The sequence below is a fragment of the Argopecten irradians genome, chromosome 15 (genome assembly GCF_041381155.1).
Source record: "Argopecten irradians isolate NY chromosome 15, Ai_NY, whole genome shotgun sequence".
In the NCBI taxonomy this organism is placed as follows: Eukaryota; Metazoa; Mollusca; class Bivalvia; order Pectinida; family Pectinidae; genus Argopecten; species Argopecten irradians.
In genome coordinates this window covers 23,964,192-23,980,207 of record NC_091148.1, presented here as the reverse complement: position 1 = coordinate 23,980,207, position 16,016 = coordinate 23,964,192, and the positions used below count along the sequence as shown (strand labels likewise).

At 36.0% G+C, this 16,016-nt stretch overlaps 1 protein-coding gene across 2 annotated transcripts; it reads right to left on the bottom strand.

Annotated features, from left to right (window-relative positions):
- Nucleotides 1–1,947: 1,947 nt before the first annotated feature.
- On the bottom strand, nt 1,948–11,828 carry LOC138309295 (uncharacterized). 2 transcript variants are annotated; one of them, XM_069250472.1, is made up of 2 exons: nt 11,713–11,828; nt 1,948–4,109 (listed from the first exon to the last, which is right to left on the bottom strand). In XM_069250472.1, exon 2 carries the CDS (start codon nt 4,073–4,075, stop codon nt 2,558–2,560), a length of 1,518 nt encoding a protein of 505 aa, XP_069106573.1. In that variant the 5' UTR covers nt 4,076–4,109; nt 11,713–11,828; the 3' UTR covers nt 1,948–2,557. The 2 variants fall into 2 exon arrangements, with proteins under 2 accessions (XP_069106573.1, XP_069106574.1); XM_069250473.1 differs by having other exon boundaries at nt 1,948–4,096; nt 11,713–11,781.
- Nucleotides 11,829–16,016: the final 4,188 nt, after the last annotated feature.

Below are 16,016 nucleotides of genomic sequence, written 5' to 3'. Positions count from 1 at the left end.
CCTTTGTATACAGTAGATAATCCAGTCACCTTTATGTACAGTAGATAATCCAGTCACCTTTATGTACAGTAGATAATCCAGTCACCTTTATGTACAGTAGATAATCCAGTCACCTTTGTATACAGTAGATAATCCAGTCACCTTTGTATACAGTAGATAATCCAGTCACCTTTGTATACAGTAGATAATCCAGTCACCTTTGTATACAGTAGATAATCCAGTCACCTTTATGTACAGTAGATAATCTAATCCAGTCACCTTTGTATACAGTAGATAATCCAGTCACCTTTGTATACAGTAGATAATCCAGTCACCTTTGTATACAGTAGATAATCCAGTCACCTTTATGTACAGTAGATAATCCAGTCACCTTTATGTACAGTAGATAATCCAGTCACCTTTAGTATACAGTAGATAATCCAGTCACCTTTATGTACAGTAGATAATCCAGTCACCTTTGTATACAGTAGATAATCCAGTCACCTTTGTATACAGTAGATAATCCAGTCACCTTTGTATACAGTAGATAATCCAGTCACCTTTGTATACAGTAGAATAATCCAGTCACCTTTGTATACAGTAGATAATCCAGTCACCTTTGTATACAGTAGATAATCCAGTCACCTTTGTATACAGTAGATAATCCAGTCACCTTTATGTACAGTAGATAATCCAGTCACCTTTGTATACAGTAGATAATCCAGTCACCTTTATGTACAGTAGATAATCCAGTCACCTTTGTATACAGTAGATAATCCAGTCACCTTGTATACAGTAGATAATCCAGTCACCTTTGTATACAGTAGATAATCCAGTCACCTTTATACAGTAGATAATCCAGTCACCTTTGTATACAGTAGATAATCCAGTCACCTTTATGTACAGTAGATAATCCAGTCACCTTTGTATACAGTAGATAATCCAGTCACCTTTGTATACAGTAGATAATCCAGTCACCTTTATGTACAGTAGATAATCCAGTCACCTTTGTATACAGTAGATAATCCAGTCACCTTTGTATACAGTAGATAATCCAGTCACCTTTATGTACAGTAGATAATCCAGTCACCTAATCCAGTCACCTTTGTATACAGTAGATAATCCAGTCACCTTTGTGTACAGTAGATAATCCAGTCACCTTTGTATACAGTAGATAATCCAGTCACCTTTGTATACAGTAGATAATCCAGTCACCTTTGTGTACAGTAGATAATCCAGTCACCTTTGTATACAGTAGATAATCCAGTCACCTTTGTATACAGTAGATAATCCAGTCACCTTTGTATACAGTAGATAATCCAGTCACCTTTGTATACAGTAGATAATCCAGTCACCTTTGTATACAGTAGATAATCCAGTCACCTTTGTATACAGTAGATAATCCAGTCACCTTTGTATACAGTAGATAATCCAGTCACCTTTGTATACAGTAGATAATCCAGTCACCTTTGTATACAGTAGATAATCCAGTCACCTTTGTATACAGTAGATAATCCAGTCACCTTTGTATACAGTAGATAATCCAGTCACCTTTGTATACAGTAGATAATCCAGTCACCTTTATGTACAGTAGATAATCCAGTCACCTTTGTATACAGTAGATAATCCAGTCACCTTTGTATACAGTAGATAATCCAGTCACCTTTGTATACAGTAGATAATCCAGTCACCTTTGTATACAGTAGATAATCCAGTCACTTTGTATACAGTAGATAATCCAGTCACCTTTATTTGTATACAGTAGATAATCCAGTCACCTTTGTATACAGTAGATAATCCAGTCACCTTTGTATACAGTAGATAATCCAGTCACCTTTATGTACAGTAGATAATCCAGTCACCTTTGTGTACAGTAGATAATCCAGTCACCTTTGTGTACAGTAGATAATCCAGTCACCTTTGTATACAGTAATAATCCAGTCACCTTTATACTGTAGATAACCAGTCACCTTTATGTACAGTAGATAATCCAGTCACCTTTATGTACAGTAGATAATCCAGTCACCTTTGTGTACAGTAGATAATCCAGTCATCTTTGTATACAGTATAAATCCAGTCACCTTTATGTACTGTAGATAATCCAGTCATCTTTGTATACAGTATATAATCCAGTCACCTTTGTATACAGTAGATAATCCAGTCACCTTTATGTACTGTAGATAAACCAGTCACCTTTGTATACAGTAGATAATCCAGTCACCTTTATGTACAGTAGATAATCCAGTCACCTTTGTATACAGTAGATAATCCAGTCACCTTTGTATACAGTAGATAATCCAGTCACCTTTGTGTACAGTAGATAATCCAGTCACCTTTGTATACAGTAGATAATCCAGTCACCTTTATGTACAGTAGATAATCCAGTCACCTTTGTATACAGTAGATAATCCAGTCACCTTTATGTACAGTAGATAATCCAGTCACCTTTGTATACAGTAGATAATCCAGTCACCTTTATGTACAGTAGATAATCCAGTCACATTTGTATACAGTAGATAATCCAGTCACCTTTGTGTTCAGTAAAAATAAAAAAAATTGAGAAAAATGTTCGGAAATTTTATGGTGCATATTTTCGAAGCTGTATGCTGCCATCCTCCTGTGCAATCCACAGGAATTTATTGAAGAGAGTGACAGCTGTAGGTTTGTTCAGTCCATCCCATTCCCGCAGTAGGAATTTATTATATGACCAGTCCTTGTTCAGTAAGTGTAATGCATTTTTCTTACAATCTGCAATGATAATCTGATCCTTTTCATCGACACACATACCTCTCGGATCAAATGTTTTTGCAGGGTTACATCCAATCTTACCGTTATACCTATCTAAACTACTGCCACCATTATCCTGTTGTATTGCACCTGAGTCGTAACTTTTCCCTAAGTAGCAGGCATTCCCACAGTGTTCCTCAATCCTGTACATGTAGCCAGGATCTCTCGTTGTTGTGATCGACTTTCCCATAAGGATTCCTGCTGGATCAAGTGTGTTCAGAATGCTTTCGTAGGAATGTTGATTTTGACTCTTGATACAGACCATAAGGTTACCTTCCTTTGTAAGAGCTATACTCTGTACAGTGTTTGGTGAAACATCATCCAATGTATATGTTTTCCCTTCTTTAATGCCATATATTTGTAATTGTCTTCCACTGCAGAGGTAAATGAAGCCCTTTCTAACCTGACTGATATCATAAATATTGCTCAATAGCTCTTCTGCTGTTGATTGAGCACTTAACTGAACTTTATACAGTCGATTAAAATTCCCTAACAGCACAAAGGCTGTTTGCATATCAACAGGAGCAATCTTTGATATATTTAGTCTTATGATTCCTGAACTTGGTAGTTGGACTTCAGGAGTAAAGACATTGACAAGCTCCATGTGTTCATACACAGGTTCCAGTGTTTTGACTGGTACCCTGACATGAGTTATTGGCTCCAGATTTGATCTTTCTTTAATGACGCCAAACATTTTGTTGACAACTTCTTCTGTGACTTCTTCAATCACCTCAAAAGAAACAATGTCTTTGATGTCTGCTGGTGCTGTAGGGTCCTGTACTTGTTTTAAATCTTTTAGAATTAGCTCCATGTCTTGTTTGTGTGTGTGACAGAATGCTTCTGGATCCCTTTTATACTTCTCCAAGTAGGATGTACATCTTGATGCTGCTGACTCAAGGTCACTAAGATGCTTGATTTCCTGGTCATGTAACCGTTTTGAATGCATGACTAAATTTTGCTTTTCCTTTTTAATAAGTTGTGCCAATTCTTGATATCGTTTTGCTATTTTGGCTGATGTTTTGTCTTGGTTTTCAGTAACAGATTGTTTTTGCCTTTCTAACAATCCCAGAAGCTGTTTAATCTTTTGCTGCAGGCCGTTGTAATCTTCCTTTTCCATTATCTGTTGGAATTGTTTGAGTCGAACTTCAGCAATTTCATGTGGTTTACATAGATGATGTTGTCCATGACTGTTATCAGTTATACATGTCATACAAATGCCTTTGTCACAGGAAACGCAGAACAAGGCAGCAACCTCATCAGGATGTACACCACACGACGTCATCTCATTTACTGGGATCTGGGCAGCCATGACGTTCTGATCTCTTTATAACTGCAACTTATAACTGCAATAAAGAAATAAAATGCTTCAATATACATAGTACTATATAGTCTCTGTATAATTAGAACATGCAATCTTAGGTTGACTATTAAACTTTTTGGCTGTAAGGTCATCTGACCCACTATTTCATTCGCATCTTCATATGAATGAAAAAGATAATGAACTAATGTTTTTTATACTGGCAATCAAATTATATCCTATTTAATAATCCTACGGCCCAAAATAAAAAATTTAATGGCAGATTTCCCCGATTTCCATGTTTATAGCAGCCATCTTGAATTTCACTGGAAGTACACTGAGTGAGTGAGCTAGCAAGCTATGCTTATGCTTTATCTGTCGCCATTTTTAGGTCACCTGTGAGACGAAGTCTCAAGTGACCTTTTCTAATCGCCTTTTGTCCGTCGTCGTGCGTTGTGTGTCGTTTGTCGCTGAAGCAATTTAAATGAAATTTTGCACAAACCATCTAAATCAAAATTGTGAATTATATGACCCCCACCCCCCAGGGGGCTGTGGGAGGGGCCAAAAGGGGTAAAATTGGCTAAAATTTCAAAAATCTTCTTCTCCACTCACAAATGTGGTAGAATCAAATACTCTTCATAGATAAAAAGGTCTTAAGGCCCTCTACAAAAAATATGAATTATATGACCCTGGGGTCTCAGGTTTCCCCCTGGGGAGGGGGTTAAGTTTACTATAGTTTATATAGGGAAAACACATTTTTGAACATTATTTGCTAAGTTTTAATAGGGAATGAGTCAAACAGGGTTAGAATTATTAGCCTGAAATAGCTTTTTAACACCATATCCATATTTGTCCTGGCTGACCCCCAGGGGCCAGAGGGGCAGGGCCAAAATGGGTCAAAATGGCTAAAATTTCAAAAATCTTCTTCTGAATTCACAGATTCAATGGAACCAAATACTCTTCATAGATTGAAAGGTCTTAAGTCCCTTTACAAAATGTGTGAATTTCATGGCCCTGGGATCTCAGATTATCCCCTGGGGAGGGAGTCAAATTTACTAAAGTTTATATAGGAAAAACACATTTATGAACATTATTTGCTTATTTTTAATAGGAAATGAGTCAAACTGGGTTAGAATTATTAGCCTGAAATATATAGCATTTTAACACCATATCCATATTGGTCCTGGCTGACCCTCAGGGGCCAGAGGGGCAGGGCCAAAATGGGTCAAAATGGCTAAAATTTCAAAAAATTTCTTCTGAATTCACAGGTTTGATGGAACCAAATAATCTTCAAAGATTGAAAAATGAAATTTTTAAAATCACTGACACTGACTGACTTCTAGTTTGGTTTTGTTGTTTAACGTTGGCAAAGCAAATTGGAATTTTAAGCATAAGGTTTGGTAACGTAATACACTAACTATCAAAATGAAAAACAAAAAATAAAAATTCTTATACGAAGGTTCAACTTTAAAGTTTATTCTAATTTGTAAATACTTTTTTACAGATTTGAACCAGCACTCGGGTGACCGTCAAGGTCTCTTGGGCCTCTTGTTTAATTTTTTCTGTAACTGAAGTATGTAGGATACTGGTATATGGCCTGTAGCTGAATGACCTTGACCTTTATTCCATGTGACACATTTTTACTGATTAATAAAAAGGTCAAATAACTGATACGAATAATAGTTTGTTGTTGGGAACGATTTTTGCTGCATCAAGCCAAATATGAAAACTTTGCTAAAAATTAACATTTTTGAGCTTAAAATCTATTTTTTTTCAGGATGACCTATTGTCATCATGCACCGTCCGTCGTCGTGCGCCGTGCGCCGTGCGCCGTGCGCCGTCCGCCGTGCGCCGTCCGCCGTGCGCCGTGCGCCGTCCGCCGTGCGCCGTGCGTAAACTTTTTATTCAAACGACTTCTTCTCAATAACCGGAAGGCCCAGGGTACTCATATTTGGCCTGTAGGTTGCTGGGATGAAGGGCTACCAAGTTTGTTCAAATAAATGACCTTGACCTTCATTCAAGGTCACAGGGGTCAAATAGGCTAAAATCCTTTAAACAACTTCTTGTGAATAACTAAGAGGCCTAGAGACCTGATATTAGGCCTGTGGCATGCTGGGATGAAGGGCTACCAAGTTTGTTCAAATGAATGACCTTGACCTTCATTCAAGGTCACAGGGGTCAAATAGGCTAAAATCTTTAAATGACTTCTTCTCAAGAACCAGAAGGCCCAGGGTACTGATATTGGGCATGTAGCATGCTGGGATGAAGGGCTACCAAGTTTGTTCAAATAAATGACCTTGACCTTCATTCAAGGTCACAGGGGTCAAATAGGCTAAAATCTTTAAATGACTTCTCAAGAACTAGAAGGCCAAGGGTACTGATATTGGGCATGTAGCATGCTTGGATGAAGGGCTATCAAGTTTATTCAAATGAATGACCTTGATTTTCATTTAAGGTCACGGGCGGCAAATAGACTAAAATCTTTAAATGACTTCTTCTCAAGAACCAGAAGGCCCAGGGTACTGATATTGAGCATGTGGCATGCTGGTAGCATGCTGGGATGAAGGGCTACCAAGTTTGTTCAAATGAATTACCTTGACCTTCAATCAAGGTCACAGAGGTCAAATAGGCTAAAATCTTTAAACAACTATGTTGTATTGTACTAATAGTCAGATGACCGTTAAGGCCCATGGGCCTTTTGCTAAAAATTAACATTTTTGAGCTTAAAATCTATTTTTTTTCATTTCCTGCGTAAAAATCCCTACACAAATTGAATTATTTGGTCCTGATATGTATTTGTTGTTCTATTGTTGTCATTTCAATACCTCATTTGTCTAATTCGGTTGGAAAATGTCAATGTTATGACTATTTTTCACTTTTTAGACAAATTTGAGATGGCGGCCATCTTGACGACGTCATAACCAGAAGTTCATCCCAACTTATGCAATGTTAACATTTTGATTTGTGATCAGTGGAGCATAAGGATTCAGAAAAATATTGGTTTGGAGGTTTTGTGGGGAGGGGTGCATGTGGGACCTTCCTAGCCCATGGCCTACTACTGTTACAAAGGAGTTGTTGCATGGCCGCCCACGATCGATTTTTAATTTTTTGGTGCAAATACATCAATCGGCACATAATACGTATCGGACCAGTACTTATTCCATGAATAGATTAATCATGCGACTACAGCGCCACCTTTTGTAAGTTTTACGTCCGATTCTTACTTGGGCGCCTTTAATGCATCATATTTAAGACATACAAAACCAAGAGATAAATTATTTTGGTGTAATAACATAGCATTTCGTATTATCTTTTTAACGATATACAATATGTCATTAGATCTGTTGGGGTTTTCTTGCAATTTCCAGATTTGCTCTTAATTTTTCATGAAAATAGAGGAATTTCATTTTATTAGTTTTTAATAAATTCCTTAGATAACAATGGCAAACCCGAGTACCCTAAAATTTCAGCAATCAAAAACATCTTCATATATCATTTATTGACTCAAAAAAATATTGTGTCGATGAATCACTGGGTATGCCGACTTTTTTGCACTTTTGTACGGCTACCCCCTTTATTTCTTACCCAATATCAAAGTACTGAGAGTTAAAAATGTTAAACGAAATCTGTCCTTCTCTCAGCTCTATCATGTATCAAAAGCCGCTTTAGCGACGTCATACTTGAGTAAAACGTATCCTATGTAAGTTGGTGTACCAAAGTTCGGTCAAACTGACTTATATATTGACATTTGACCTACATCTAAATAAAAACTTCTTTTGCCTATATCACAAAATGTTAATTTTAGGGTCATATATTGAACTAGACAATATGTTAAATAGGGTCCTATAATATTTCCTACACCAATCGTCAGAAGTATTTCTGTCTTCATGGGTTTATTTACTTATTAATAAGCAAATGTTCCGTTTAGCGAAACGTATTATGGTATATCGGTGTAACTTATATGTTAACCTTAGATATTTCTCAAAAGAATATACTGTTGTTTTGATGTCATAAACATGTCATGGATAATTTGGATTTCATTCTTCAGCCAAACAGCCCATCTCGGACTATTATTCACACAATAAAACATGGTCAAACTATACAGTAATGAAAAAAGAATACAGTGGACTGAAATTGCTTAACTTTTTGGGGCACCAAACAAGATATTTCACTCTAGGAACTCTTCAATTGATGTTCTTGGTGTCTGATATATTTAAAAACTGTTACTATGAAAGTAGGTAAAGTAAACAAATCATGCGGAATATTACAGACCCACTATCTGAGTTCTTTAGGTCTTTCACATATTGAAAAGCTGTTTGAAGATTTTCATATATTTGACTTGTCTGAAGCCCTTTATTCCAGCATACTGCAAGGCGTCTAAGTTATTGTCAAGAAGTCGTTTATGTTTGCCAATTTGAACCCTGTGACCTTCAATTAACGTCAATGTCATTCATTTGACAAACAACTTAGTAGCCCTTTATTTAAGAATATGTTAGGTCTAACATCATGTTTTGATGCCTTCCAATTATTGAGAAGTCGTTTGAATGAAAAGTTTATGAACGACGGCGCACGAAGTACGATCACTAAAGGTCACCCTGACCTATCGGGCAAGATGATTTAGGAACATTTGCCCTTCATCCCAACATGCTACATGTACAATACCAGGTGTCTAGTCCTCTTAGTTATCCACAAGAAGTCGTTTAAAGATTTTAGTCTATTTGACTCATGTGACCATGAAGGTAGGTCAAGGTCATTCATTTAAACAAACTTGGTAGTCGTTTAAGCTATCATTCTACAGTCCCTATATCAGATTCCAATGCCTCTTAGTTATTCACAATAAGTCGTTTAAAGTTTTTAGCCTATTTGACCCTTGTAACCTTAAATGAACTTGGTAGTCTTTCATGCCAGCATACTTAATGCCTTATATCAGGTATCTAGGCATCTTAGTTATTCACAAGAAATCGTTAAAAGATTTAGCCTTTTTGAATTCTTTGACCTTGAATGAAGGTCAAGGTAATTCATTTCCACAAACTTGGTGGTCCATCATTTCAGCATTCTACATGCCTAATATCAGTTTCTTGGGCCTTTCGGATATTGAGAAGAAGTTGTTTAAATGAAAACTTTATACAAACAACAAAATGCGAACAGCACACGACCATGGACAAAGCATGGTGACAGCAGGTCATCCTGACCCTTCGGGTTAGATGACCTTATGACATTAAAATGAAATAACGATGAAAATGCGGTCCTGCAGGTAGGGCGTTAGAATTGTACACACTGCCCTTATCGCATGATAAGAAAAGGTGATTAAATTTAGGATCGTATCATAGCATCTCTTCTTCCTAACTTAATTTATACTTCTTAACGTATTCCTTGACACTGTCTCACATTTGGCGTTCGGTTGAGAGCTCGCCCCTGTGAGGTAGGCTCTGGGTTCTGTCACCTGGCTTAGACACACCCTGCTTAGCGCTCAGCATTAAGGGAGAAGGACGACTTGTTCGCCTGTTGTCAGTATGATGTGACTGGGGGATGTGTTGCTTGGTGTCTTCGGCGGCATGTTTCAGTGATACAGCACTATGAAAAGGGCAAGAGTTCCACTATAGAAGAAGACACAACATGAATATACCGAAGTCTCCCATATCGCACACTACGCACTTCATACACTCAGGACACTGCATACATAAGATGCCTTCCTTACATGATCCTGGCTATCAATAGGGCTTTGATTTAATCAAACAAACAATGAAAAAATTTTTATAGAGTCAAGAATGCAGGAATTGGTCTACTGCAAAAGTAAACTGGTTGATTCGCTGATTTTTATTGACGTACTACTACAGCTATAGTCATTTAAGGACGGCATCCCGTGTATGTCCTTTCATATATTCTATGGTGTTGCCCCATCAAAGGACAGAACCAAGATATTTCATCAAAGTTTTTTCCCCATAATTAATTTAGTAACAATAGTATTTTTTTTTTAAATAGTGAATCTGATATAAACATTGACCGACCAATTCTAATATAAACTCATTGATATAGGTATTTCGGTCTCCTTTTGTTCTAAGAAGTTAGACGAAAATATCTAGCAAAATGAAGCTGCTAGAAATCATGCACTTTCATGAAGGTTGTTGGATGAGAAACAAACTTATAACTTGTAATCAGTACCTGGTAAACATTTTAGTGGTATTATTTAGCGATACCTATAGGTTACTAAAGGTAAAATGAGACATAGCGCCTCGTCTGATGTCTGATTGACGCCAGCAAAATAGGTACCAAATTTAGTCGCCTTTTACGATCATGCAATGGGTATAGCAGGTGCAATTCTAACGCCCTACATGAGACGATGGCAACATTGATGGTTCCCTTTAAATAACAATGGGCAAAGGACACATACTGTCGTATTTATTACCTTAATGCTTATACAGTTTCTGGAATGCAACATGGCATTGTGTATATGTTAAATCATAACTGTCAGTTTTATGTGTCCCACTGTTTCAAAACGGATAAGTAGAATTTCTGAAAAATATTATTTAAACATGAGTTTATGATGATTATTTCAAGGTTTGGTCGAAATACGCACCTCATCATCACATTCTACTCCAACAGTAAAGTCGGTAATATTAGACAGTGTACTCTCAGTACTTTGATATTATGAAAAAAAAACAGGGGGTAGACGAAATTAACCGAAAAAAATGTGGCATATCCAATGATTCATCAACTTGAGCTGTTTATGGTAAATCGATGATAACCTGAATATAATTTTAAACATCAAAATTTTAGGGTACTCGAGTAGTGCCTTACTTATTCTGGTGCTCGAACGAAAAATTGAAAACTTCAAAAAGTCGTATTTTCTGTCAAATTTGATATTTACGTTCGATTTGTGATCGAATGATATTGGATACAGCCAAGTGTGATATGTCGTTAAAAAGGCAATTTTATGTGGTATTTTAAATCACAAGAAAAACGTGATTTAAGTATTTTTACTATGACTTATGCTAGGTAAAAGGCCCAATGGACATTAAATTTACCAGTGTTAATGTAGGGGGCGCTGTAGTCCTAATAATGGTCCAATCGGGTTTTAAGTATTATAGACATATGTGTATTAATGCAATTAACTAATTTAAATTCAAAAATCAAAAAAATATCATGGGCGGATTTTCACCTTGTATGCAACACCTCCTTTGGTGGCCAACAGAATAATGATAAATAGTGGTATAAAGGTCTTGTATGTCTTTGTGTATAAGGAGGATCACTTGAAATTAAGTGATTTATATACCAGGAGGTGGGGGGATACAATGTATGCAATACATATCCTGTGTCGACAGCTGCAGTGTTACAGGATAGTGACAGGCACTTTGGGCCTCTTGTTCCTGTATATATTTTAAGTGGTTTATAATACATTCTAGAATTTAGACATATTCCTTCCTGTTTGTATATGATAACTTGCATGAAAGAACTACATATGAATGTAACCCTATATAAGGCCATATTTTAATGCATAGCTGCAGTATATAATATAGGATTGTGTCAATATAGGTCAGGAAAATAAAACTACTTTAGAACTCTTTAGACATTAAATCTTATGATAAACAAAAGTTCAATAATTTACATATGGTTTGGTGGACTGTAAAAGCTATAGACTTCATACGTACCATATCAGTAATGTTATGTGTTTCTGATAGCAGATCTGTTAAACTGCAGCTGCATACAAAATGGAGGACACCAAGTGTAGGCACTCATATGTAATAGTGACACTTAACTGCTGGCCATAAACTCTATATATGTGCACAAGGAAGTAATTCCAACCGTGTGGACAAAACTAAAATTGTGCATATATGTATGGGTATAAAAGAGTCTGAGTGGTATCTGTTCAACAAACCTATACGTGTACAATAGACAACTCCCTACTGTAAACTCTATGTGCATATTAGATTAATCTTTTTCAACAAAGCTGTACCCTTTGACAATTAAGTCCTATCTTTTTACTAAATTAAACACGGCTTTTTTTCAGCCTGATATGGGGCCAAATTTCTGCCCCATTCCCCATGGCAAATCCTCTTAATTTTTCCCAATTCAAGCCTTAAATTTCCCAAAATCAAAGTTTATTGAAGACCATCCAAAAATATTGCATGTACTTAGTAGGCTTTGAATATTTGTGAATTGGCTTCAGAAAAGTATTTAAACTACACTGGAAATAAAAAGTCTTATTTGTTATGCTTTATTTCTTATTTCATAATTTTTCCCAAATTTTGGATTTGTCGCACATTTTCCCAAATTCAAAGCCACAGGCCCCATTCCCAAAGGAGTGAGAAAAAGCTCTGAAACAGTTTGACTGGAGGAAACTCTATCACTTCTATAGTGATCGAACAGAACCTTGATCATGCTTAATTAACTCAAGGTCTGAAACATGAGGTAACATAATAAGAAAGATTAAAAAAACAATACCAAATATTCTGCTGTTACAGTCATGCATTAATTATCGGCAGCAGTATACTTTTTAAGTGACCTTCAACAGTTTATTTAGTCCACAGTGTCATCAGATGCAATGGGCAGTTCAAATAGCATTTCGTCAGCGATCTGTTGTTTGTCTGTCCTTCCTTCCATCAGTCCATCTGACGAACAATTAATCCTTGTTACCGCTATTTCTTAGAAAAGAGTGGAGTGATCTATCTCAAATTCCATGCATAAACCCCTATATGGCTGTAGACATGCATATAGCCCTGTGAAATATTCCAGAACAATTATAGAACTCTTCTAGAATTGTTCTGGGGCAGGTGTTCTAGAACTGTCCATCACAGGCTCTGGAACAGTTCCAGAACCAATCCAGAAATGTTAAATGAGAAATATTTTTGAACAGTTCTAGAACCATTCTGGAACTGATACTTTGAACTATTCTAGAACAGTTGTAAAACAGATGTTCCAGACTAGTTCTAGAAGTGGTATTTTGAGGGTGTTTGCATGGTTTCCCATTTTCAAACTAAATCAAAACACAACATTTTTATTCACAAAGAAATAATTAATTTTTCTTTGTTTTCATACCAAATCTGGCTTTTTGAGTGGCCAATATTTTTTTGCATACCACTATGAAAACAAATCCGAGAATGGCGCAAAACCCCCGACGTTATCGTGACGTCATAATAGAGACATTGACGTTGTGTATTGATTCGGAAAACGGAATCCCTTGAAAAGCCACTATAATGTTACATTTAAACATACTTCATTTTATCAAATAGAGTATAAAATTAGTTATAAGTATTGATGTCACTATCTTTTAATTTTATCAGGGTATGAAAAAAAAATTGTTCGCAAACTTTTGTGAGAATCCGCTACGCGGATTCATACAGTTTGCAAAAAAAAATTCTTTCATACCCCGATAAAATTAAAAAATAGTGACATCAATACTTAAATGCAATCTTAGTGGCAATCAATAACTATATGCAAAGACGGATAATGATAGTTGTTGAAATTTGAGCAAAAAGGAACTGTACTCTGTCACTTCTTTCTGACACTGAACCATGGCCAGGACTTGGGCATTATTACCAGTAATGCAGGTATACATAAAGTTGCTGCAATTTGAATTGTTTTTAATTGAATTTTAATTGGCCAATTACCAGCCCTATGATTGCTGTACATAGTAACATTGATTATATCAAGTTTAATTGGTTTGCACTATATGGCACCTTATGAATCGTCAATGTCAAGTTTTTGTGTGAAAGTCTTGATAACCATTTACTTTTAAATCATTTCTGCCATTTCATTCACAAGTGACAGATCTGATAATAAAAAGAATATTTGTCTTTTTACCTTTGCCCCAGGAAATTCTGTACTGCTGCAGATGTTGGTGGCGATATAATTGACCAATCACCAGATGATAATAATGTAGCCATACCTAGTGCTCGTACATGAATACGTATCCAATCAATGTCGGAGCAATTGTCAGAGCATTATACATAATTTATAGTGTTCTCCGGTGTTTGTTGTCTTTAATAAGTTGGAAACTGTTTGAACTGATCCTTGCTATTTTCCTTCATGTCAACATGGGATTGATCTATTGACGGCCCTATAATGAAATGTAATGGCAGTATAACAGACCTATGTGACATGTATATGTTAATGGTTTTAGGGGTAGAAGTATTAAGCTAGGCTATCAATTACTGTCCACTTTGTGTTTAAATGACACCTCATGCTATTGAAGGTATATTTGTTTGTCAAACCAATGATAAAATGAGTGATCTCAAAATTTCAAAGAATGCCTCAGAATTTAGAGCATTAGTTATTAAGGTAAAGCTGTCAACTTTTTTTTCTGTGATATAAAAGTGCAAGAATATTCAGTTTGTAAAAGTCAGTGATCTAAAAATTTCAAAGAATCTTTTCAAAGAATGCCTCAGAATTTGGAGTATTATACATGTATATATGTCAACTTTTTCTTTTCTGTAGCATAACAACGTCTGGGTGTTAAACAGTCACCTATTTTACTCAACTTTGTGGCTCGACTTCAAATTCACTCAACAGTATATCTACCGTATTCGACCCAATTAGCGCCCATGTCCCTATAAACGCCCCTCCCCCTTTTTGAGGCCTCGATTTCAATTGCCCACGCATAAAGAGAGACCAAAACTACACATAACTGTATAGATTTGCAATAATTAAGCCTTATTAGCATTTTTTAAACGCCCTGGGCGCTTATTGGGTTGAATACGGTATTCATTTTTTTTTCTAGTTTTCACAAACAGCTTTTCATATTGAATAAAAGGGATATAATGACCATGGTTTTGTAGTGGTTTATTTCCACGGAAACATTGCATGGTCAAAATTTAACTATAGACTGATTTTGCGGAAAATTGCTGTTAGCCTGGATTTTAAAGGATAATATTGATAAATACAACGATTACTGTATAGTTTTCAAGATATCATATGTCATTTGTTTATTTCCAATGGTTACCAACGAATTGTCAAGATAAACATAATTAACATCACCGCCCCTGTAATGAATCATAATGATGGGCATATTTGGCCCTTATGTTTTCATAATACAAGTCAATTTTTTTTAATTTTTAGAAAGAGGATATCAAATTGTATTCTAATTTTTGGTTCAGTTAACATAGGAAGCTGCGGATTATAGAAATCTCTGTAACAGATTTTTCAAGGCCACATTTTCTCCTCGGATGAATAAAGGTATAATGTATATTCCATCTTACATATTACAGAATTATGTCCCTTTTTGGTAGGTATAATTTCGTGATTGAAATTTGTGTTGTTTTCACTGAAAAATGTGATGCTCACACAGAATAATGACCTAACAATCATTACCTACCGACAAGGGCGGATAACTCTGTAATATACAAATACAGAATAGGTAAATGGTTAGCAGATAACGGATAACAAAGAAATAAACTTCATTGTGTATTCGACTGGACTAATGTATTAAATCAACCTACATACAATTGACTTTGTGTAAGCTACAATTACAGAAATACAACACTGACCTTCGGACAGATTGATCTAATTATGATAACATTGCTCAACACTATAGCCCTGATGAAATGTGAAGTGGCTGCATGTCCTTTAAAGTCAAATTCTTTAAATGTACTTGTGCCTATTTCTATACCTGCTATTTACCTACTCTGTTGTGAAAGATAGTTGATATTCAATCTACAATGAAATTGTGTTAATCAAATTCTAAAAACCGTCCAATTATCTGGTGGACTGAAAGGAGATCGTGTTGCAATGCCTGTGTTGAGTGACTTCTCTGATTCCAATGTAGATATATGGTGGGTGTTACATAGGTCATAGAAACAGGACACTTACCCTGTTTGTTAATTTGTCTATGAAAGTAGATAGAAGACTTGTACTTAATGTTGGTTAAAACCATCGAGTAAGAATGATTGAGAACTTCATTTATTCTTGTGCATGTTACCATGGAAATACCGACTAACAAACTGCTGGGCAGAATGAT

What these genes read in the sequence shown, in the direction of transcription:
- LOC138309295 (XM_069250472.1), bottom strand. Translation starts at nt 4,075, where the DNA reads ATGGCTGCCCAGATCCCAGTAAATGAGATGACGTCGTGTGGTGTACAT.